This window comes from Daldinia caldariorum, assembly GCF_022478825.1.
Source record: "Daldinia caldariorum strain CBS 122874 unplaced genomic scaffold F4812scaffold_6, whole genome shotgun sequence".
Taxonomy (NCBI): Eukaryota; Fungi; Ascomycota; class Sordariomycetes; order Xylariales; family Hypoxylaceae; genus Daldinia; species Daldinia caldariorum.
In genome coordinates, this window is record NW_025953042.1 from 1,494,751 (window position 1) to 1,518,377 (window position 23,627).

At 48.2% G+C, this 23,627-nt stretch overlaps 7 protein-coding genes across 7 annotated transcripts; 5 read left to right on the forward strand and 2 right to left on the reverse strand.

The window, feature by feature from the left end:
• The first annotated feature begins 805 nt into the window (after window positions 1-805).
• F4812DRAFT_425428 (uncharacterized protein) lies at window positions 806-3,579 on the forward strand. The gene is made up of 5 exons (XM_047933935.1): window positions 806-2,158; window positions 2,222-2,483; window positions 2,546-2,611; window positions 2,710-2,960; window positions 3,016-3,579. Exons 1-5 carry the CDS (start codon window positions 1,493-1,495, stop codon window positions 3,193-3,195), a joined length of 1,425 nt encoding a protein of 474 aa, XP_047791321.1. The 5' UTR covers window positions 806-1,492; the 3' UTR covers window positions 3,196-3,579.
• Window positions 3,557-4,693, forward strand: F4812DRAFT_425431 (uncharacterized protein). The gene is made up of 4 exons (XM_047933936.1): window positions 3,557-3,672; window positions 3,736-3,869; window positions 3,931-4,540; window positions 4,658-4,693. The coding sequence occupies exon 3, from the start codon at window positions 4,198-4,200 to the stop codon at window positions 4,519-4,521; it is 324 nt and encodes a 107-aa protein (XP_047791322.1). The 5' UTR covers window positions 3,557-3,672; window positions 3,736-3,869; window positions 3,931-4,197; the 3' UTR covers window positions 4,522-4,540; window positions 4,658-4,693.
• Window positions 4,686-5,499, forward strand: F4812DRAFT_458531 (uncharacterized protein; the record flags this gene model as incomplete). Its single annotated transcript, XM_047937373.1, has 3 exons — window positions 4,686-4,726; window positions 4,844-5,121; window positions 5,183-5,499. The coding sequence occupies 3 exons, from the start codon at window positions 4,686-4,688 to the stop codon at window positions 5,497-5,499; spliced, it is 636 nt and encodes a 211-aa protein (XP_047791323.1).
• A 375-nt stretch (window positions 5,500-5,874) lies between these two features.
• F4812DRAFT_354259 (acetyl-CoA synthetase-like protein) lies at window positions 5,875-9,100 on the reverse strand. Its single transcript, XM_047931761.1, has 5 exons — window positions 8,753-9,100; window positions 8,638-8,652; window positions 8,440-8,562; window positions 6,864-8,364; window positions 5,875-6,582 (listed from the first exon to the last, which is right to left on the reverse strand). Exons 2-5 carry the CDS (start codon window positions 8,648-8,650, stop codon window positions 6,339-6,341), a joined length of 1,881 nt encoding a protein of 626 aa, XP_047791324.1. The 5' UTR covers window positions 8,651-8,652; window positions 8,753-9,100; the 3' UTR covers window positions 5,875-6,338.
• Window positions 9,101-10,024: 924 nt separating this feature from the next.
• F4812DRAFT_450808 (glucosidase II beta subunit-like protein-domain-containing protein) lies at window positions 10,025-11,939 on the forward strand (the record flags this gene model as incomplete). The annotated part of the gene is made up of 3 exons (XM_047936136.1): window positions 10,025-10,118; window positions 10,295-11,236; window positions 11,296-11,939. 3 exons carry the CDS (start codon window positions 10,025-10,027, stop codon window positions 11,937-11,939), a joined length of 1,680 nt encoding a protein of 559 aa, XP_047791325.1.
• Window positions 11,940-12,001: 62 nt separating this feature from the next.
• F4812DRAFT_354279 (DUF602-domain-containing protein) lies at window positions 12,002-13,272 on the reverse strand. Its single transcript, XM_047931762.1, has 2 exons — window positions 12,098-13,272; window positions 12,002-12,039 (listed from the first exon to the last, which is right to left on the reverse strand). The coding sequence occupies exon 1, from the start codon at window positions 12,951-12,953 to the stop codon at window positions 12,135-12,137; it is 819 nt and encodes a 272-aa protein (XP_047791326.1). The 5' UTR covers window positions 12,954-13,272; the 3' UTR covers window positions 12,002-12,039; window positions 12,098-12,134.
• A 600-nt stretch (window positions 13,273-13,872) lies between these two features.
• On the forward strand, window positions 13,873-22,140 carry F4812DRAFT_354298 (FAT-domain-containing protein). Its single transcript, XM_047931763.1, has 6 exons — window positions 13,873-14,187; window positions 14,258-14,325; window positions 14,451-15,782; window positions 15,929-16,818; window positions 17,044-21,528; window positions 21,591-22,140. The coding sequence occupies exons 1-6, from the start codon at window positions 14,123-14,125 to the stop codon at window positions 22,056-22,058; spliced, it is 7,308 nt and encodes a 2,435-aa protein (XP_047791327.1). The 5' UTR covers window positions 13,873-14,122; the 3' UTR covers window positions 22,059-22,140.
• Window positions 22,141-23,627: the final 1,487 nt, after the last annotated feature.

Sequence of the window (23,627 nt, forward strand, 5' to 3'; positions counted from 1 at the left end):
GTTGATTGAAATATACTGCTCTGGTTATACTCCACCGGCTCCACTGATCGTTCTTCGGGCTTTCGGCGATGGTCAACTCTTGTATGATGTGGTTTACATCGTTTGTTGAATAATCCTTGGCAACGTATGGGCAGACGACGAGGGCCTCGATCCTGTAAATCAAGTTGGGCTGTCTTTATCTTCTTCGCCCAAACCACAAGAAGCACGCTTTATACCTCAAGATTCTACGGTCCCGGCTGGGGTCTACTATCTCCACTATCCAGGTTATAAGAAAAGTCAGACTTCAGCAATGTCGATGTCGGCGACCTTGTTTACTCGGTCCAAACGGGACAAATGGAACCCTTTGATGATGGCGCCGAGTCTGGGGATTGTAGTCTTAGTTCACACCAGTCGAAGGTTACCGATGTTAGCAAGAAGCGCGATGCCAGCCACCTTGATGATAGGTGCATTGGAACTTTCCTTTGTTTGCAAATCAGTACTTCTCATTTGTACGGTTTAGATTAGTCAGTTTTTAACCTTGTAAAAATACGGTCGCATCTTTTTCAAGATTAGAGGTACCTCTTACCTAAACCTAACCTACAAGTGGCAGTTGGTGTAACATCCAAAAATTCAACTTTTACAGCGGACGTCTAATGTATTGTTTAGGTACCTGTAATAAGGTAATAGCGATCTATTTTCTCCCATCCTCTTTCCTTACCGTATGTTTAATGTCTAAGAAATTCCCTAAGGTTAGGTACCTCCTATATTTTTCAACTTTTAAATTCTTCTTTCTTTCTTTCTTTTTTTCCTCTTATTCTACCAACATTTTCACTTTTGTGTCTCATCTTTTATCTCCGAAATTCCTCGATCGTTCCGTTTCCTTTGGGGTTACGGTACCGAAATATTTGTGAGTAATCGCAACTCTTGATTGGCTACAAATTTCCGTCACACTGCGGCATCAAAAGAGCCCAGATTTATTCGGGCTACGGCCCGGTGCGTATCTCTGGAGATCCTACGTGTTCGGCGGGCTATTCTGCGGCGTTCTACGCTACGGTACAGGCGCTTCGTGCGGAGAACAAGCTGGATGCTGCATGGTGTCGCTTATGCTTCTTATGCTTCTTATGCCTTAGGCCAAACGGGGCCCAGATCAATTTTTGATTCTTCCGTTTAATCGTTTAATGCTCAATTCGTGCGATCCTCCTTCTGTCTGCCGTTCGATTTTTATTTTTATTTTCTTTTTTTTTTATCTATTCTTTTCAAATTCAATTTAACGCAGGGACTTTTCTTTTACCCCCTCCCCCCTCCCCCCCTCTTCCCCTCCTGGAATTTGAGCCCATGCCCTAGTATCGCATAGCATAGCATAGCAGAGCATAGCATAGCATCACATCAGCACCTCAAAGATATCAAATCGTTATTCGCTAGCCGGGCAATAGGTTGGTAGTTGAGTCAAGCACCATCCATGTCAAATTATACATCGACAACGATTCCATGAACTTTCGATTCTCGGGCTGAGATGGCTGATAAGACGCCCCCGGGGGATCATGGTAGTCCTGTCGGCAAGCTCAACAATGCTATTTCTGATTTCGCCGCTTCTTATGTCAAGAAGGAATTGCAGCAATTGACTCGAGAGCGAGATGATGAGCTGGCGCGGAGCCACGTGCCTAAGCTAAGGGCTCTTTTAAGAGAGGTCGATAAAGAGCGACAGGCATATGAGCAAGACAAGGAGAAGCTAATCCTTGGTCTGCGCAAGAAGTTGCAGCTACTCGAAGTCGACCCCGATACTATCGAGAGTACCGTCTCGGAACTTATCCCCGTTACCCCCAAATATCTGAGTGTCATTCCCAGTGCTTCGACGCTGACTATTCGACCCCCAACACCTTTTATGTCCCCGTTTCGCGATAATTATTTTAGTACCGTCCTTAGCGCAGATGTCTTGTCCAGCATCCCCCCTTTGACGTCGCAAGTCCAAGACGAAGGAACTTCCAATTCGATCAAAGATAATTCTTCAAGTCCTACTAATATTAACGTATCCCCGAACATAGGCCCTAATATCGACCACCAAATCCAAAATCCAACCCAATCTGAAAACCCCATGCCGAACAGAGCGCCTAAGCGGGCGAATGGAGATGGCGATAGCACCACCGCAAATGGGAAACGACGCAGGGTAGATGGCGGAAAGGTAAGGACGGACCAGGGCGATCACTTCCATATATAGCTTCTTGACTAGCTGACATATTGCCAGGCCCTTAGCAGATCTCAATCGGATATATTCCGCAAGATAGCATTCCCAAATTTAGAGACAGGGGAACGTATATTTCGTCATTCGGATCGTCAAGGCTTCTTCGTCATACGATGCAACAGGCCTAACTGCCAAACCGGATTCTTCACGGATCCGCCTCTAGCATATAACAGAGCTCTGAAGCATTTCCAGAGTCATGGGGAAACCGGGTTAGATGGCGAAGAACTGACTAACGAGTATATTTTCGAAAACTTCGCATGTGAAAGTGAGTAGTTTCACCCTTGTATATGCAGGGGAAGGGCTTTGGATACTAATTTTTGCCGATAGTTGAAGGTTCCAGCCTGGTTAGCAAGTACTGGATTAAGGAGCACCTTGGCCCAACACCACATACCTGTGAGTAAAGACATTCTGGTCACCCCAGCCCCCCAGCCCCCTGGGGAGGACTGGTCCAATTTCGAAAGCTTCTTCAAGTTAACTCTTGGCATTTATAGTCGTCCCCGGAAGGTCGAAATCCAAGAATTCTCAAGCAGGAGAGACTCCTATTGTACGAAGAAGCAAAGAGGACGACAAGAATTACACGCCATCTGGTAAAGTCCGAAACTCTTCAAATACAAATGAATCAGACGATGAAGAATTAGAGGCGGAGAAACCACGTCGTACGCCCAGGAGTGTTCCTCGTCCAGACTACGCAGAATTGGTGGCCAATAAGGATCCCTGGAATCTCTCAGACGGCGACAGCGATGTACGTTGGCCCATGAAGCTATATTATCTATACCACAACTAACACATATCCATAGAAAGTTGTCCCTCGTTCTATGAAAGAACCGCAGACACCCGGAAACGGTACTGTTAAGTCTACGAAGTCAGGGAATAGTATATCACCCAGCACGTCAAAAAGATCAACACCAGGACCAGCAATGCTAAGAGCGAAGACATCGGAGCCGAGTAAGTATGTCGACACTTCTTCCCTTGCATAAAAACGCCGTCTGACACGACCCAGGCCCTTTGGTTATACATCGGAGCAGTGGCCACGACGGTCCGCACCGAGTTAGGAATCGACAGTATCAGCCTAGAGGATCGCACGTCGCGCTCATCGATGGCCACCTCTTAAAAATCAAGTTCGAGACATTAGCGCCGGAACATAGGAGGAAATAATTGTAATCTATGATCCGAATACTTACGTCCTTATGATACTGCTATTTGCGAAATGAGTTACACCCATGCCGACACGATCTAACGATAGAATGGCTAGTTACCCATGATTTATTTTTCAAGTGCTCTAGATACGGTTGTAAAAAACTCTATATATACCTAGGAGGTAGGTATTTACTGGCTACCTCCTATCTTACTTACCTAGGCAGGTAAGTACACTGTATTTATTTTAAGCCATTTATTTTCCCTTTCTAGTTTAAAACTTTTTTTAATTTAGCAAATTTGGCAAACTTGTCTAAACGGTCAGAGTTAACCTTCAAGCATATGAAGTGAAATTCTAATTTGAAAACTTCATCTTCTCACAGAATGCCTTCATAAAATGCCTCTCCCAACGAAAACAATTCGACTTATTGAACAATTCGAGCTCCATAATATCCTGCTTGTTGAGTGGGAGAATGCTCTCTTCAGTAGATTGGGCTATCCAATGATTATCCTCGGCGTAAGTTGTCCAGCATCTGATGTCCAGCATCTGAATCTGCCCAACGCTAAGTCATAAGTAGGATCTTATCTTCCTCATTCCTGATGAGTAGTTACATATAGTTCAGAATCTTGCTGCTGATATTGGCTATCACGCCGCCGATCGCGAGATATTACCCCCAAAATATCCATGCGAAGAGTCTGACCAAAGCCTTCGATATATCATTGAAACCCCCGATATTTTTTGTTCTAGGATTGTACTTCTGCCTTTGTCCTGGGCAGGCGTTTCCCCCGAAGACCTCATTCGCCTTAGTGGCGCTGAAAATAACTTGCCTTGCTCGGTTTATACTATGCCTGTATCGATTGCCTGTACTGCTCTCGTGCGTATAGCATCTCGTGAGAAACGGGACAGTCACCTGCGGATGGAAGTAATTGGTACGCTAACTTCCATTATTGGGTACCATTTCTTTGATATGAGCTATGAAGGGGATTACCATGAGATATCGCCGGATGATCAGGAGCTGTCCGAAAAGGAAGTTTTGGAAATGAGCAATGCGGTTAACAGTATTAAGGAATGGGAGATGAAGGAAGGTGAAGAATGGATCAGGGACGAGATAATAAAGGCTATGACAGGAGCGGCATCTTATGATGACTTGCCTTGCAAGAACGATTGAGTTTAGCTAGGCCATGATGGTAAACCTTTTTTTTTTTTTTTAAAAAAAAAAAAAAAAAGAAAATACCAGTTCAGCATTTCTCCTGAACTATTTATCACTTACCTGGTATTGTTGCTAATTTGAAATATATGAACAGGCTTGTACCGCTGTGCATATTCTCAACAATGGCCGATCAACTCAAAGCCGCAGAGGCTCTATATCAGGGGTATAAGGACTACTATACACTGCATACTTTACATTCTACGTGCTACTGCTTCTAGTATTCACTCTATGTACGGCATACATCACGGGATCTCTCTGACACTCTATCCTTCATATTAAGGAGCAATGATATCACCCACGCCGTCATTGGCGGATTTGCTGCCGTTTTACTCGGCCACAATCGTAGCACTCAAGATGTTGATGTTGAAATCAACTTTGCAGCCAACATGAGAGACGAGCTTGTGCAGCTCTTGATAGAGCAAGACAACAGATTCGCAGTCCAGCACCGTAAACTGTTATTCGCGCCGACGGACTCCGCCGATAAAGTTTTGATTGAAACCCTCCCTTTGGGAGAGCTTGGACTTCCACGCGAGCTTCGTATCTTCAAGCTTGAAAGCTGTTAGCACCTAGTTATTATTTCAATCCCATGAGACAGTTTCGGAATATAGCCTTCCTGCAGCCGAAATTCCTATCCTCCATCCCGCCGTTCTTATCTTGACCAAGATGAAGCGCGCAGCGCAACTTATCGCCAGTACGCGCCCTTTGCCACGCGCCAAGTTCCACGCCGACTGTTCGGACATCACGTACCTTTTGAACTGGCTTGCGCAGCGAGACGCGACGATTGATTTCGTCGGATACAAATCTGCAACGGTGGATCGCTTGTACAAGGCAGTCATCGATCTCGTCCACCATTGGCGAACAACCGACCGGGATATGGTTGATCTGCTGGCTTCAGTTCTTGAGCCGGGTGATCGCGAGAAAGTTATGGATGGTTGAATGGATGGGTTTAGGGATCCTTGGAGGACACTTGAGACTCCTTTGGAACAAAAAGGTTGTTTGGTATATAGCTTTGATTTCGAAGCTACTATAGTTAGAGTTCCTTGCGGAACGAAGTTGTTTCCCTACCTCATGCTCTGCGACGTGACAGCCCACCCTAAGGGAGATTTTTACAAACCTCAACCCTTGATTTTTTATGCGTTAAGAAAGCTGGAATATAGGTACGTAGTTTGTTCAGCTTTTTGCATGGGGCATAGGGGATGCCATTTTCAGATCCCGGAATCTCCAGTACTGGAGGTTCCTACGCCATGTGGGCTTCATTTGTAAGCAACATAGAGAGTTCGTTAAATACCAAGACTAGTAGAGGCAAGTAAATATGTTTACGCGAGATCTTATTATCTTAAGCTAACGTCGCGACTACCTCCAACACTAACCAGGAGGGCGTAACGACTATTATTCGGTGTTTTGTATATATATATATATATATCAGCAAGTACTTTGACTTATGCATCTCTTTACTATCTTCTAGTTACTACCTATCTATTGTTCTTTCAGAGCTCAGGCTATATATCTTCATCTTACTATGTAAAGCAATGCCGTTAGTTTTTATTATATATACCTCATATGTACATACCTACCTAAGCTGACTTGGTTCACGGCGTGTCTTGTCTCACACGAGTGATATTTATCTGAGACATAAGACGTTCGATTCGTATTCGGCTAATGCACCTCCACGCAACCGTATCCATCACCCTAGGCAGAAAGCCCAAAACTCTACGCGCGCCCCTTTTCCTCCCGATTTCCCTGTATTTTTTTTGTCACAGCTCTCAGCTTGCAGCTCACAGCTTAGCACGGCCGCCCTCCAGCGCATCCCAGTCCTGTTGCGTAAAGGGTACGTAAGCGCTGCCGCCTTTGGCGTGGTCGGGAACCCAGAAGACAGGGTCGGGCGCCGTCTGGGCCGGATCAACGCCGGCGCGCTTGAGCGGGAGCTTATCTTGTTTGTTGTTGTGGGTGGCGGAACGCGCGGAGATGCGACGTATAAAGATGGGAACGGCGTATTTGGGGAGGTGGGCACGGGCGTGTCTGTTTCCCGGTGAGGGTTGTGGTTAGCAAAGATGGTGAGTTTTCTCCCAGGACCTCTTAAGGTGATATTAGAGGGTGCGTGCATGTGACGATTACTCTATCGGTTTATTTATATTAAATGTGTGATAGGTATAACGGGAGGATTGGTGGCATTGCGTTGGGACGCGGAAGCGGGGGGCAGGGGGGGAGGAAGAGTTTCGACACGTTGCGTTGGCAGACGGACGTGACACAGGGAAGATTCTCAGGAAAAGAAAGGGGGAGGGGGGAAATAGTAAACTTACTTCAGCAATCCGTTATAATCAAAAGTCTTGATGGTAGGGTCAATGTAGATAGCCGCCATACCGGCCTTTCCATCGTGATTCGGCAGAGATACGCCGTACACGGTCGCCTCACTCACTCCCGGATATCGACCCAACACCTCGGACACTTCGGCTGTGGATACGTTCTCTCCTTTCCAGCGGAACGTATCCCCCAGCCTATCTAGGAAGAACCACCGCCCATCGTCGTCTCGTCGCAAGGCATCCCCTGTCCGGTAGTATAAGTCGCCTTTCCGGAAAACATCGCGCACGTATTTCTTCGCTGTCGCTTCTTCGTTGCGGTAGTACCCTGGGAAAGCGGGCGTGATCGTGGGCGGTTGTGCTACAAGTATCTCGCCACCAATCGAGTAGGGCACTCGCCGCGCGAAGCCCGTCTTAGGATCGCGCGCGATTTCCCCCGTATCGACGTCAATCTCCACCGGTACGAAGACGTTATGAAAACGCCACCGCTGCAAGAAGCCGTGGTGGCCAACGGCATGCGCGCGGAAGTCGCCTCGGGCCGGGTTGTCGAGCGGCATGATGCCCTCGGTCGAGTTGAAGAACTCGAAGATGGTGTCGATGCCGAAGCGGTCGCGGAACGCTTTCCAGACATCCGGGCGCAAGCCATTGCCATAGATGGAATGCACGTTGTGCTCCTTATCACGTGGCGACGGTGGCGCTGCCAGTAGGTATCGCAATGTCTCGCCGACGTAAACGAACCACGTGGCGCCGCTGTCTCTGATGTCGTCCCAGAAGCCGGAAACGCTAAACTTGGGCGCGATGCAGAGCGTCTGACCCGTCAGAAGCTGCGTCATGCCGCTAATACCTCCCGTGCCGTGATATAGCGGCATGCAGTCGTAGTAGCGCTGGTTAGTACCTTTAACATACGAGAAGCCGCAATCTATGCTGACTCCATACCCGAAGGCGGCCGCCGCGGGCAGCGCGCAGGCTTTAGGCAAACCAGTCGTGCCGCTAGTATAAAACAGACCAAATGGCGAGTCCGGCCGGACATTCTCACGCAACTCGTCGGGCGGCCGCTCGCCTTTCGTGGCGTTGATTTCGGGTTTGATATCGGCTAGTTTCACGATAGTCACCCCCTCTGCAGCCAGTTCGTCCTTGACGGCGTCGATGCGCTCCATAAGTTGAGGCGTGCCGTCGGCTAGCACGAGCTTGGCTTCCGAAATGCCCAGACAGTGCAGCAGAGCCTGCTTGGTCAGGTTGTGGTTGACGAGCGCCGGGGCGGCGCCGATAGCTAATAGTCCCATCCACGCGAAGACGAAATCGGGGCTGTTGGCCATGAAGAGGGCGACGAGGTCACCGGGCTTGACGCCGCCGTGTTTTAAGAACCACTGGGCATACTGGTTGGCGCGGTAGTAAGTCTCGGCATACGTAAAGCATCCCTGACGCGACCAGATGCACTCCTTGCCGGGCTGGGTCTGCGCGTGCTTCTCGAAGAAGTAGTAGGACGAGACTCGCTTTTCTTGGACTACGTAGGCGTGTAAGATGAGCTGCGTCCACGTCCAGGGAAAAGAGGAGTCTTCGGAGGGTAAGGCTCACTCACCGGCTTTCTGGAGGAGCTTCGCGCCCTGCTTCTTTGCGCGGATGTGCTGCCAATCCTGCCGCAAGTGGAATTTGCCGTCGAGATACGCGAGGCCAGCCGCGGTGGCAGCCACCGACGCCGCAGCTGCGTTTTGTTAGTTGGGGGAGAGCTGTCTCCGGGGGTACGAAAGCGCTGAGGAATAATATTATGAGGCCTTACCAATTGCCGCCATCCCTTCACTTTATATGAGGATATTACTCGGACAGTGTCTTACTAATGAAAGCAGAGGTGGTGGTGGAAGCTATATCGCGTAATGAACATAGAAACTACTAACTATTTCTGAAAAAGGAACACGATAAGTTGGCTTTGCATTTCAAATCTAAGCCTTACCACCGGTTCGTCAAGACGGTCGATATTCTAACAGAAAGCATCTTAAGAAAAGAAGAAGAAGAACAAAGTAACACGACGCGCCAGCAGTATAGTACAGCCGACGGGTGACCTCGGGATTTTAGGTTGAGTAGTCCATTGGACCAGGGGGTCATTGTTAGGACGGCAGTTTGTGGGGGAGGTCTGACCCTCTTCATAATCCGTATTTTAACGCCGAACCAGAAAACAATACACAGGGAGGGTATCAAAGAGTCGAGCTTGGATTAGCCGCTGGAGAGTCGCCCCGCATTTCCCGGGTTTATTGTTCGGCACCTGTGTGGCGTAAACAGGGAAAACTTGAACTGACACCTGTTGTAAGGTAGCTAGTTGATTTTAGGAGTAAAAGTTATTGTGTTGTATACTTGTTATTGAAGAGCTTTGCTGGTTGGATAATAGACTTGCCAATTTGTGTAACTACTTAAACTAACTAATAGAGATATATAATTAGTTAGTTACCTAGGTACCTAAGTTAAGCTGTTTATGATTCATTAACTTATAAGCTTCCAAAATTGGGATCTCAGAAAGACAATATTACCATCTAAGATAGACTGCCAACGGTTATGATCGAGACCCATACGGCACCGGTTTGGGTGGCTATACTCCGACTGATAAAGGTACCTAGTGACTAAAAATGAATATAGGAGAATGGGGTGGAAATATTATCTCCGTTAGTAGAGAGAAATGACGGCGATACTAATTGTGATAATGTGCTCGGGAGCAAGTAGAGAATAGTTACCTAATGTCAAATGTTGACAACGATGAAGAATTGATTGAGAAATGGAATGTGTAAGTCGGACCCCTATTTTTTTTTCCATATTTGTCTTTATCTTTATCTGGTACTTTGATACCTGGCCAAGGTACTTCAGGTACATAACTTACCCCAGGAAGCTGGGACACTAACATGTGACTACCTCCCCCACGTAGCGCTAAGTACCTCTTTCGGTACACTTGAGGTAGCAAGGAACCCTAAAGCAAGATTGCCAAGCTTTGCCAGCTGTACTACTTAGGTAGCTGTGTACGTAGTGGGGACCAGAATTGCTGGAGATGTATTCGTGTTAACTTTTTGTATTAACTATCAACTTTTTATATTAAACATTAAACTTTCCTCTATAAGCTTCGGATATCCACCATTCATGAACAAATAATTCCTCCCCCTTTTCACTTTTTCACTCTTGTGAAGATGCGCCAATCTCAGGCCTTGGTGCTTCTCGGCGTCGCAGCCCGGAATGGGTTTGCTATAGCTGGTTCTCTACCTCGTGGAGTTGGTCCAGAGTGTTAGTGCTCCTCTTCCCCCTTGTGTTGTGTGTTATTTGTTATTTCTTCGCCTCCCTGGTTTTGACTACTATAAACTAAACTACTAGCCTGGGTCAAAATTCCAATCCCGATATTATACTACCTTATATTCTAAATTGTTCGAGCTTTGTCGATACTAACCAGCTGATTTCCGTAGTTGTTAAATTCTACGAAGCCAAAGATACCTTCACTTGCATAGGCCATCCCTCGATAGCCATCCCTGCCTCCCGAGTTAATGACAACTCGTGTGACTGTCCAGATGGTACAGACGAGCCTGGTACGGCCGCCTGTGCACTCTTGGATCGACTCTCCCCGGAGCAACCTTTGCCTGCTTCTCTCTCCGGTACCACCAACACCACAAATGCTCTACCGGGTTTTTGGTGTGAGAACAAGGGCCATGTTGGCTCATACGTCCCTTTCATGTACGTAAACGACGGTGTTTGCGATTACGATCTCTGCTGCGATGGCAGTGAGGAATACGGAAATGTGGGCGGAGTTAAATGCGAGAATAAATGTGCGGAAATCGGCAAAGAATGGAGAAGAATAGAAAAGGAGCGGAAAGACAACTTGGAGCGAGCAAATAAGCGCCGAAGGACCATGGTGAAAGAATCTAAGGAATTACGCCGCCGGGTCGAGGCCAAGATTGCGAGTCTCACGGAAGAGATTAAAGAGCTTGAAGCTAAGCGAGACGAATTGAAAGTTAAGCTAGACGAGGTTGAGCGTCAGGAACGCTTCAAAGTCGTCAAGAACGAAGGGCCTGGGAAGCTTGGTGTGCTGGCCGGACTGGCTAAAACGAGAGTCAATGAGCTGCGAGACACGTTGAGCAAAGTCATGGGTGACCGCAATAAGCTCACAGCCAAGGTCCAGGAGTTGGAAAGCATCCTAGCAACTTTCAAGGAAGAATACAATCCTAACTTCAACGACGAGGGCGTCAAGAAGGCTGTCAGAGCCTGGGAAGATTATGCCGCTAAGAAGGCCGGAGAGGCCCAAGAACAGCTCAACGAGAATGACATCACAGAAGTCCTGAAGGAGGACAGCGAGGAGTCTGGTATCAACTGGAAGGAGTTTGAAGAAGACGAAGCAACGGACACCGATATTCGTACGTCCCCCAAAATTCCTGGGTTATCTCATATTCGTGCCAAAGCTGACTTGATGTAGTATACAGTTTGGAGGCCTATCTTCCTGGCCCGCTTCGCGAATTCCTTCACGACAAGATCAACTATCTGCGGATATGGCTGATCGAAAACGGTATTCTGGCTGATACGAGCTCTGGGCAGAGCGAATCACGTCTCGTCAGAGCTGCTCGAGAGGCCCACGACTCTGTTGCCAACGACGTCAACGCCAAGAGGCGGACGCTGGAAGAGCATCAGCAGGATTTACAGAAGGACTATGGCCAAGACGATATCTTCCGGTATCTGAAGGGCAAGTGCATCACGACCGAGGCCGGTGAGTACGAGTACGAGCTGTGCTGGTTGGACAAAACTAGCCAGAAGAGCAAGAAGGGCGGGGGAAAGACGACCATGGGTAACTTCGATCGGGTCGACTTCGACGAGTCAGATGAAGAAGAGCGTCATGATGGCAAGGGACTCGGCCGAGGCAAGCGCATGGTTCTAAAATACGAAAACGGTCAAGGCTGCTGGAATGGCCCCAACCGTAGGACGGACGTTTGGCTTGCCTGTGCCGAGACGGAGGAGTTATGGCGGGTCAGCGAATTGGAGAAGTGTGTTTATAAGATGGAAGTTGGCACACCTGCTGTTTGCGAAGAGGTAGTAGAGCCTGGCCATGCTAAGGACGAATTGTGATGTGTTTAGATACCTGGTTAACACTTTAGAATTCAATTTCGTCTACTACGAATTAGATAAGAATTTACGATATATGATCACGAAAAAAGGGGTAGAATCACTGATATACAAGTTAGCAATAATCTTCTTTATAAGTAGTCGTTTTATTGAAACCGTACGCCAATTCCCTGGGGTATCTTATTGTATCTGGGTATGTCATCTCACAGCTTCGCTCCTCTTGTATCCGTCCGCTATCTTTCTCCGCTTGGCCCTTTCTTCCTGCTCGGCTAACACCTTGGCCGTCAAAGATGCGGTCATCGGGTTGTTTATCCGACTCGCGATGCCATTCTTATCCTTCTCTTTTTGCTCGTCGTTCCCCTTGTTCTCCTTCGCATCCTCTGCCTTGCGCTTCTTCTTGCTGGCGCTCTTGTCCTTCTTTAAGTTATGCGCCAAGCCCAACGTCTTTAACTCTTCTATTCTCTTCGCTAGCTTCTCTACTTCGGCTTCGTCTGTTGGTAATATAGCTATGACGTCTCGGTCCTCGAAAGACGAACTGCATTCGGGACATTGTTTTTCGGTGTCGGAGATCTCCTTCATGGTCACCTCCGCGAAAACGTGACCGCACGGCACGATATACACGCTCTTGGCGGCGGCGCCCAGCTCCTTCAAGCTGACGGGGCAGGCTGCGAACTCACGGCCCTTCTCGTCCCTCTTCGTCGTGATCTTGAGCTTCACGACGTCCTTCAAGCTCTTAATGCCCGTGCGCGAAAACTCGGCTTCTTGGGTTTCTGGTATGGGGGTCTCGGACGAGGAAGGCATTAAGCATTGCAATACGGATTCGTAATTGTACAGGCGCCCTCGCCAATCGGACACCGTGTTGGAGAAGTCGAGCGGCGCGTCGGATAGCGGGCACGTCGTCCAGGCGTGCGTTAGGGATTCCAAGGCCGTGGCCTTCAGTTCGGAGGCGGTGGGTAGCCGGGCGGCTTCTCTGACGAGCTCGCGCCGCTTGGGGATGGAGCCGCCATCATTTCCCATGATGAAGGGGTTGTGATATATACCTAAGATAAGATGAGAGGATCGTATGTTCTGTTTAGTCTAGGAGAGGTAGAAAGAGGGAATTTATGCGAAGATAGAGTGACTGAGTAATCGAAACAATGGATTGCAAAATTGGGTTGGAAGAAAATGAACGATCTTAAAGACTGTTGGATATGCGATGAAGGGATGAAGGCGATAAGAATGGGTAGTGGCGTTCTCAATCACAGGTATCTGTAATTACTAATAATCTAGGTACCTAGGTACCTACTTATAAGTCGGGACTTCAAGTTCGGGTTCCAACTTCCAAGTAGGTCCACAGGTACCTCCTGCTTAAGTACCTGTGTTATATAACTTTAAGCACTATCGATAAAAAACCGAGGGCCCCCCGTGTAGGGGACCACAAGAGCCCGACTTTAGGAGCATGTCATAGTCATTACATAAGGTAAGTCCTAATATATATTTCCATTTTCATCTTCCTTAGGAGGTACCTAATTGGTTAAGTTATTTTCCATCCAAAATTAAGTACTAATGTACTTACCTACTTCTACTCCACTTTTAGTCTTCCCAATTCGTTAAGCAAGAATTTCCTATGTTAGTAATCCTTCTTACCACACTCCGACACAACATCCCTCCTAAAGTCGGGCATATCGATAAGATAAGGCTTAGTGTATGTACATATTACCTTGTACGCTCAGCTGGGCATGGCCCCTTAGATACCTTTATTAGCCTAGCAGCCTACCTGTAGTGGGCTAATAAGAATGTTTAATAGACAAAACGGGTTAACTACTGCTATCTAGGTACATATGCTTCATAGTGAGTGAGTGCACTTAACCGATAAGAAAGTTTAGTTGGGTTAGTTTGCGCTAAGAGGTCACCTGTAGTTTGGTGCATACGTTGACCCTTGTCCGTCTCTCAATGCTCTCAATGCTCTCTCTCTCTACCTACTATTTTCCTCCTGTTAACTTCTCGTTCACCCAGCTTGAATACGTCTATCAAGCAACTACAAAAAAAGTGTGTAGACGCCCTCCCGAATAAACGAAAATAGCGTTTACATATAATTCTCTTATTCCATCATCCTTACTTGATGCATTACGCGGTCCACTGTTGAAGCTGTTCTCGACGCGGCTGAAGGGTGACGAGGCTGGCATTCCCTCCAGCCGCTGCCTATCATGGCGCAACAACAGCAGCTGGCCCTGGAGGCCCTTGACAATCTAACCAGAGATCTAAAGTCAAGGTGCGACTCTTCCCTCTACTAAACCCCGCCCGTCCCAACCTAACCATCGTCATTCTGAATATCTGAATAGGGCCGGAGACGAAGTACGAAAGCGGGCGGCTCTTCAACTAAAAGAGCTAGTCGCTGCTTGTTTTAGAGGTATGCTATCCATTCATCTCTCTCATCTATGCTATCGAACATATCGAACAACACGTTGCCGCGACCCTTTGCCCATTAATATTTACGGACTTATTTACGGACGTGAGCTAACGACGGTTCGACAGACTTATCGTCAGAACAATTCCATGTCTTCTATAATTCCGTTAATAATAAGATCACCACCTTGATGCTCCATGGTAACGACTCTTCCGAACGTCTGGGTGGTGTCTACGCCCTTGACGCGCTGGTCGACTTTGAAGGCGTCGATGTCACTGCTAAGTACACCCGATTCACCGCGAACCTTAAGACCATCCTAAGAGGCAAGGATATCGTGCCTATGCAGCCCGCAGCCGTTGCCCTAGGAAAGCTATGTCGACCTGGTGGATCGTTGATATCTGAGTTGGTTGAATCCGAAGTCAAGACTGCTCTTGAATGGCTCCAGTCGGACAGAGTAGAGGAGAAGAGATATAGTGCTGTCCTCGTCCTCCGCGAACTGGCCTGGAATGCGCCTACTTTGATGTACACTTACGTCGGCATGGTCTTCGACTTGATATGGGTTGGTCTTCGCGATCAGCGCCAACTAATCCGCGCGACATCCGCAGAGACTGTTAGTGCCTGTTTCCGTATAATTCGAGAGCGAGACCAGGATATGAAGCAGGCATGGATGACCAAGATGTACAATGAATCCATCGTTGGCCTCAAGACCAGCACTGTCGAATACGTCCATGCGTCCCTCCTAGTTCTGAAGGAGCTTCTTGAGCAGGGAGGCATGTTTATGCAGGAGCATTATCAGGAGGCCTGCGAGATCGTCTTTCGTAACAAAGATCACCGCGACGTGACTATTCGTAAGACGGTAGTCTTGCTCATTCCCGATCTGGCCAATTACTCGCCAGCTGATTTCGCCCATACCTATCTTCACAAGTTCATGCTCTATCTATCCGGCATGCTCAAGAAGGATAAGGAGCGAAATGACGCATTCCTAGCTATCGGAAGTATTGCCAACGCGGTTAAAAGTGCCATCGCTCCGTATCTCGACAGCGTCCTAATTTACGTTCGGGATGGCCTCAGCGTCCAATCTCGAAAACGGGGTTCTGTTGATCCCGTTTTCGATTGCATTAGCAGACTCGCCGTCGCAGTGGGCCAGACTCTTAGCAAATATATGGAAGCGCTTCTGGATCCGATATTTGCGTGCGAGCTGACCCCAAAACTCACACAGGCCTTAGTCGACATGGCCTTTTATATACCACCTGTGAAAGCCACCATTCAGGAGCGGCTTCTTGATATGTTGAGCAAAGTCCTGTGCGGAGAACCTTTTAAACCCCTTGGAGCTCCTACCCCAAATACTCTCTCATCCGTCCCTATCATACCCAAAGATGCGAAAGATCCTCAAGCCTACGAGCACCGGAAGGCTGAGGTGAAATTAGCTTTGAATACGTTAGGAAGCTTTGACTTCTCAGGTAACGAACTTGCCCGTTTTAATAACTACCAGTCCCTACCAGTTAGCCCCCAAGCTCAGCCGTTTGTTGCTGAGATACCCCTTTCTTCAACCCCCACCGTGAGCAAGATTTCATCTTCTGGACACTGGATACTAACGATTACACAGGCCATATTCTAAATGAGTTCGTTCGCGACGTTGCTATCAAATACGTTGAAGACGACGACCCAGATATCCGAGAAGCAGCCGCGCTTACTTGTTGTCAGCTCTACGTCAGAGACCCGATCGTGAATCAGACAAGTTACCACGCGCTGCAGGTTGTTGGGGATGTTATCGAGAAGCTACTAACTGTAGGTGTATCCGACCCGGAACCCCATATACGACGGACCGTGCTTGCGGCTCTCGACGAGCGGTTCGACCCGCACCTCGCAAAAGCCGAAAATATTCGGACGTTGTTCTTCGCGCTTAACGACGAAGTATTCGAAATTAGGGAAGTAGCGATCTCGATCATAGGACGGCTGGCAAGATATAACCCGGCTTATGTGATACCTTCTCTACGGAAAACATTGATACAGATGCTTACCGAGCTCGAGTTTTCGGATGCCCCGCGCAATAAGGAGGAGAGCGCGAAACTCCTCAGCCACTTGGTTCAAAACGCTCAAGGATTGATCAAGCCATACGTGGAGCCCATGATTTCGGTACTCCTCCCGAAGGCTAACGATTCAAACCCCGGCGTCGCAGCCACTATTCTTAAGGCAATCGGCGAGCTTGCGACAGTAGGGGGAGAAGACATGCTTCCCTACAAGGATAAGCTTATGCCGATCATTATCGCAGCGTTGAAGGACCACGCCTCTAATGTCAAGCGGGAAGCCGCCTTGCACACTCTCGGCCAACTTGCCAGTAACTCAGGTTATGTTATTGACCCTTACCTCGAGTATCCTGAGCTCCTTGATTTACTTCAGTACATCATTCGAAGCGAGCCGCAGCGAGGGCCTTTGCGACAGGCGACGATCAAATTGATGGGTATTCTAGGCGCGCTGGATCCTTACAGACACCAGGTACAAAACCCCCAAGATGACTATAACTGGCGGCGTGTCCATGGATTAAGAAGACACGCGGGTGAGACAGGAAGTCCTCTCACCCTAGACCATGGCCCCATTCTTGAAGTGAAGCCCCAGGAAATTCCCATCAAGCTCCTTAAGAGACTCCTCAACAGAACCCCCAAAAGTCCCCGGGAAAAATCACATTATTACAGACAGAAAGCTAACCAATACACCGAACAGCAAGTAGAAGAGCGTGCTCCCGATGCCAAACGACGCGTTGAGACGAATAGGATGACCGATATTTCGCTCATGATGACAGGATTAACACCCTCTAATAAGGAGTATTATCCTACTGTCGTGATAAATGCGCTCCTAAACATACTAAAAGACAGTTCGCTCGCCCAGCACCATGCAGCGGTTATCGAAGCGATCATGAATATCTTTCGTACGCTCGGGTTAGAGTGCGTCCAATTCCTGGACCGTATCATTCCAGCATTCTTGGAAGTTATCAGAGACTGCCCACAAAGTCGTCTCGAGTCGTATTTCAACCAGCTGGCTACACTAGTTAGTATCGTACGACAACATATAAGAAATTACTTACCACAGATTATCGACACACTTCATAATTACTGGGATACGTCGCCCTCGCTCCAGGCTACAATACTATCGCTTGTTGAAGCCATCTCGAGATCATTAGAAGGAGAGTTCAAGATCTATCTCGCGGGCTTGCTTCCCGCGATGCTTGGCGTATTGGAGAAGGATGCGACTACCAAGCGGATTCCTTCTGAGAAGGTCTTGCATGCCTTCCTGGTATTTGGCTCCAGCAGCGAGGAATATATGCATCTTATCATCCCCGTAGTTGTGCGAACGTTCGAAAAGCAAGGCCAGCCGACATTCCTACGGAAATCGGCTATCGAGACCATTGGCAAGATATCTCGCCAGGTTAACCTGAACGACTATGCCGCCAAAATCATCCACCCGCTAACTAGAATCCTCGCCAGCGGGGAGTCATCCCTACGTGTAGCAGCGCTGGATACTCTATGTGCCTTAATTCAACAGCTCGGGCGGGATTATCTACACTTTATGGGTACCGTCAACAAAGTCCTCCAGGCCAACCAGATCCAGCATCAAAACTACGAGCTTCTGATCAGCAAGTTGCAGAAAGGGGAAGCTCTACCTCAAGATCTGACTTCGGAGACGCGGTTCATTGACCAGTTAGACGAGCCGTCTTTCGCAGACCTTGGCAACAAGAAACTCGAGATGAACGCGATTCACTTGAAGGCCGCCTGGGATACTAAAGGCAAGTCTACTAAGGAAGACTGGCAAGAATGGCTTCGACGCTTTAGTACTACTCTCTTGACGGAGTCCCCAAATCATGCCCTGCGCGCCTGCGCTATTTTAGGTAGCGTGCATCTCCCCCTTGCTCGGGAGTTATTTAATTCGGCTTTCGTCTCGTGCTGGAGCGAGCTTTACGAGCAGTTCCAGGACGAGCTCATCCAGAATATTGAGAATGCCATACGATCCCAGAATGTGCCTCCAGACCTACTCGGGCTCTTGCTGAACCTGGCCGAATTCATGGAGCATGACGACAAAGCCTTGCCTATTGATATTAGGGTGCTTGGTAGGGAGGCCGGTCGCTGTCACGCATATGCCAAAGCCCTTCATTACAAAGAATTGGAGTTTTTGCAGGATCAAAGCGGACCGGCTGTAGAAGCTTTAATCGTCATAAACAACCAGCTTCAGCAGTACGATGCCGCTATCGGCATTCTTCGCAAGGCGCAGCTTTACAAAGACGGCATCCAGCTCAGAGAAACCTGGTTCGAAAAGTTGGAACGATGGGAAGAAGCCTTGCAATTTTATAACAAGAGGGAGGCGGAGATGCCAAAAGATCAAGTGGTCCCGCTCGAAATCGTGATGGGCAAAATGCGCTGCTTACACGCTCTTGGGGAATGGGACGCCTTGGCTAGTTTGACAAGTAATACTTGGGCAAACTCGGCACCCGAGGTCCAAAGGCGTATTGCACCGCTCGCAACCGCGGCCGCTTGGGGCCTAGGCAAGTGGGATTCGATGGACAATTATCTACAGTCCATGAAGCGAAGTTCGCCGGACCGATCCTTCTTTGGCGCGCTACTAGCCTTGCATCGTAACCAGTTCCGAGAAGCCGCTTCCTGTATTCAGCAGACGCGTGAGGGTCTCGATACCGAGCTAAGCGCGCTTGTGAGCGAGTCCTACAACCGTGCGTACCAGGTCATAGTGAGGGTACAAATGCTTGCAGAACTCGAAGAGATTATCGTTTATAAGCAGGCTGACGAGAGGAAGAAGGCTACGATGCGACGCACGTGGGAGAGCCGTCTCAAAGGGTGCCAGAGGAATGTTGAGGTTTGGCAACGCATGCTTAGACTTCGCTGCTTGGTTATTAGCCCGGCGGAGAATATGCACATGTGGATTAAATTTGCAAATCTATGTCGAAAATCCGGAAGGATGGGCCTGGCGGAGAAGTCGCTGAAGCAAGTCATCGGCACCGACCACCCTCTCGAGCATATAATACCCTACTGGAGTCAGGACGGCCCACCCCCGCAAGGCACACCCACGAGGATCCCCCCGCAGATAATCTACGCAGTCTTGAAGTTCTATTGGGAGTACGGTCAACAGGCGAAGCTGCGCCAGTCAGGTCATCCGGAGAAAACGCTATTCTGCCTTAGGAAGTTCACGGCGGATTCTGCCCAGAACCTTGAGATGGCTAGAGCAATGCAAGCTACGCCAAACGTAGTGGACCCGATGAACGACTACAGCTATCCTAACGGGGTAGACGCAGGTTTGCCCAGTTCTAGAACGCAGAAGATAATCCAGGACCAGACGGTGCTTCTCGCAAAATGCTTCCTAAAGCAGGGAGAGTGGCAAGTCGCCTTGAATAAACACGACTGGCAGCACCACAACGTCCAAGAAATATTAGCTTCCTACTCAAAAGCTACACAATACAACCCGAAATGGTACAAGGCATGGCACGCGTGGGCTTTAGCCAATTTTGAAATCGTCCAGGCCCTCACGCCTCCGGCCGATAGAAACGTCCCGAGGCCAGATTCAACTATCGTCATTAACCACGTTGTCCCCGCCGTTCAAGGTTTCTTTAAATCTATCGCACTATCGTCAGGAAGTGCTCTCCAGGATACCCTGCGTCTCCTTACTTTGTGGTTCGCACATGGCGGCAACAGCGAAGTCAACGCAGCCGTTACCCAAGGCTTTGGGACCGTCAGCGTCGATACGTGGTTGGAGGTGATCCCGCAACTCATCGCCCGGATCAATCAGCCCAACACGCGAGTACGTCAATCTATCCATAATCTACTCGCCGACGTTGGGCGAAATCATCCTCAAGCCCTAGTATATCCCCTAACCGTGGCGATGAAATCGGCTCAGAGCTCCAGAAGATCTAAGTCGGCGGCGCTTATTATGGATAGCATGCGTGCACACAGTGCCAAGCTTGTAGAGCAGGCCGACACGGTCAGTCATGAACTTATCCGTGTCGCGGTGCTATGGCATGAGCTTTGGCACGAAGGACTCGAAGAGGCTTCTCGGTTGTACTTTGGAGATCATAACATCGAAGGCATGTTTGCTACTTTGGGACCATTGCATGAGCTACTAGAACGAGGACCCGAGACGCTGCGCGAGATAAGCTTCGCGCAAACATTTGGTCGAGATCTCACAGAGGCACGAGAATGGTGCCGTCAGTACGAATCCAGTCACGATGTGAACGATCTAAACCAAGCGTGGGACCTATACTACCAGGTGTTCCGTCGGATTGGAAGACAACTACCGCAAATGTCTACCCTAGAGCTTGCGTACTGTTCTCCAAAATTATTAGCGGCCAAAAACCTCGACTTGGCCGTTCCTGGCCAATACCGAAGTGGCGCTCCCGTCGTTCGCATCCTCTCGTTCGATTCAACCTTCAGTGTGATTAACTCAAAGCAACGGCCAAGGAAATTAAACATTAACGGAAGTGACGGAAACCAATATTCCTTCCTACTGAAGGGACACGAGGATATTCGACAAGATGAACGTGTTATGCAGCTGTTTGGTCTGTGTAATACTCTGCTCGCTAACGACTCCGAGTGCTACAAACGCCATCTAAGCATTCAGCAATATCCGGCAATACCTCTCAGCCAAAATTCGGGACTTCTCGGCTGGGTGCCAAATAGTGATACGTTGCATGTGCTGATTCGCGAGTATCGTGAGAGCCGCAAGATTCTCCTCAACATAGAGCACCGTATCATGCTACAGATGGCCCCAGACTACGACAACCTTACTTTGATGCAAAAGGTCGAAGTCTTCGGCTACGCCCTAGACAATACGACGGGCCAGGATCTATACCGTGTATTGTGGCTAAAGAGCAAGAGCTCCGAGGCTTGGCTAGAAAGGCGTACGAATTACACGCGCAGTCTAGGTGTCATGAGCATGGTTGGCTACATTCTCGGTCTTGGCGACAGGCACCCGAGCAATCTAATGCTTGACCGTATTACCGGGAAGATTATCCATATCGATTTCGGTGACTGTTTCGAAGTTGCCATGAAGCGGGACAAATATCCCGAACGAGTCCCGTTCCGCCTCACTCGAATGCTCACGTACGCAATGGAAGTTAGTAACATCGAAGGTAGCTTCCGGATTACGTGCGAGCACGTCATGCGCGTCCTTCGGGAGAATAAAGAAAGCGTGATGGCTGTTCTAGAAGCCGTAAGTATTCATTTTTCGTATTAGAAGTTCTGCGTATTCTTGCTAACAGGAAAGCGTTGTAGTTTATCCATGACCCGTTGCTGACCTGGCGTCTCACAAATGCCGCCTCTCCTGTTGGTCCTAACTTCCGTTCCGAACGCGAAACCGCCTTGGGCGCCGGTGCTCAGCGAGCCCGTAGACAGAGCATTCTAGATTCGGAGCGTCCGCCCTCCGAATTTCTGGCTGCGCAGCAAGCTGCTGATGCCGTTGACTCGGCTCATCCTGGTGGACCACCAGGTTCTCGAGCCAGAGCGCGCACAAACTCGAGCCTGGTCAATGGCACAAGCCAGATGCTTGACGGCGAGATGGCCGAGATACAAAATGCACGCGCGGTCGAAGTGCTGGACCGCGTGAACCAGAAGCTGACTGGTCGCGATTTCAAACCAACCGAAGAGTTGGATATCTTGACGCAGGTCAACAAGTTAATCAATGAAGCGACTAAACTCGAGAACCTCTGCCAGCATTATATTGGTTGGTGTTCGTTCTGGTGAACGAACCACGTATACCCATAGTGACGATATCTTTGCTTAAAGGGGGTTTTGTAAATTAGCAACCGGATAGGGTTGGTACGGAGTTGGGATGGGATGACAATGGGCGTCAATTGTAAGGCAGGGCAAGGCAAGACGAGGTAAGGTAAGGTCGCTTACTAGGGCGCATGTGTGCCTCGTTCATGTTCGCGGCTTTGCCTCAACGACAGAGTCTAAATATTATGTATGTTGCATTGGTCTCGCAAGTCTTTCTCGCACTTGGATTGACTTCCATGGGGTTTATAGGAATGATAAGCCAGAATTATAATGCTTTAATGAATTGACAGGTACCTTGGACAGAAGTATCTGACGGAATTGTTCCCCCAGGGCTTTTCGTCATGAGTGCATGTCCCTTGCAGAAATGAGAATCATTCCTGACATGATAATGCTGTTGCGTAACGGTTAAGCTCCTTTAAATATCATAAACCTATACGCTTACCCGTTTACAACAGCTTCTCCCTTCGCTCCCGGATTCAGGCGTATTCTCATAACGATATCGTTTGGGTAGTGACTTGATTTATTACGTAGATGCTTGAACACCCTCAATTTGGTCATTGAGCAAACTAATGTATAGGTACCTACCTAATATATAAGTTACCAAGTACTAAGCTAGGTTAGCCCTAAGATTATCTCGTCGTGCGATGGACTGTTTGCGTTATATTAGGTACTACACATAAACCGTACTTCGGATTTGATTGAAGGGCTTCTTCGAGAATCGTAAATGTTGCCTGCAAAGCCAACGCATCATAGTTGTAGAAGAGATAGTTAGTTGCATATAATGGGTTGCATGGCGAGAGATGACAGGTTTTGGAGCCGCTATTCAACTTATGATGGCATATCTATAGGAGGTATTATTGTTACATGTAGCTGTATCTAATGTGTTTATTTTAATGCAGCATAAATGTGTTGTACCCGTTACTAGCTAATACCTGTATCGCGTTTGAAAAGCTGATGGGGGGGAAACAAGAGGTCGGGTAACAGCTTGAGATGTTTCTCCTTTTATATTAATATAGGTATGTTTGATGCATAAATGCGAAAGCGAACTTGTCTGATAACAGTGACTTTTAGCGCTATTGGTTTAATAAGGCTTTTATGTATGTAAATCCCTGTATATTTGGTGCAACTGATAGAGGTACGTACTCTTATGTAATGATTTCTCTCTTCGTTTATGAAATGTTTATACTTTGAAAAAATCGGTATACTATTGCCCACAAATGCTAAGATATTATTAAGGTATTTGCACGTTATTTATTCGGCATTTCGCACATTAATAAATATCTGCAAATCCCCCGCTGTTCCTTTTTTTTTTTTTTTTTTTTTTTTTTTTCATCGCGCTTGTTTTCGAATGTCGCGGTTGACATGACCTAACCTAGGTACATAGTATTACTCCTACATGTACCCAGGTAACCCGCAACTTCTAGACTTGTTATTAGGCAGCTTTTAAAGCAGCCACCTCATTTAATCTATTGCGATCGCTTTTATAGTACCTAAGGTATTAGGTAGCTACGACATGCAAGTAGCTACACGTTCGAT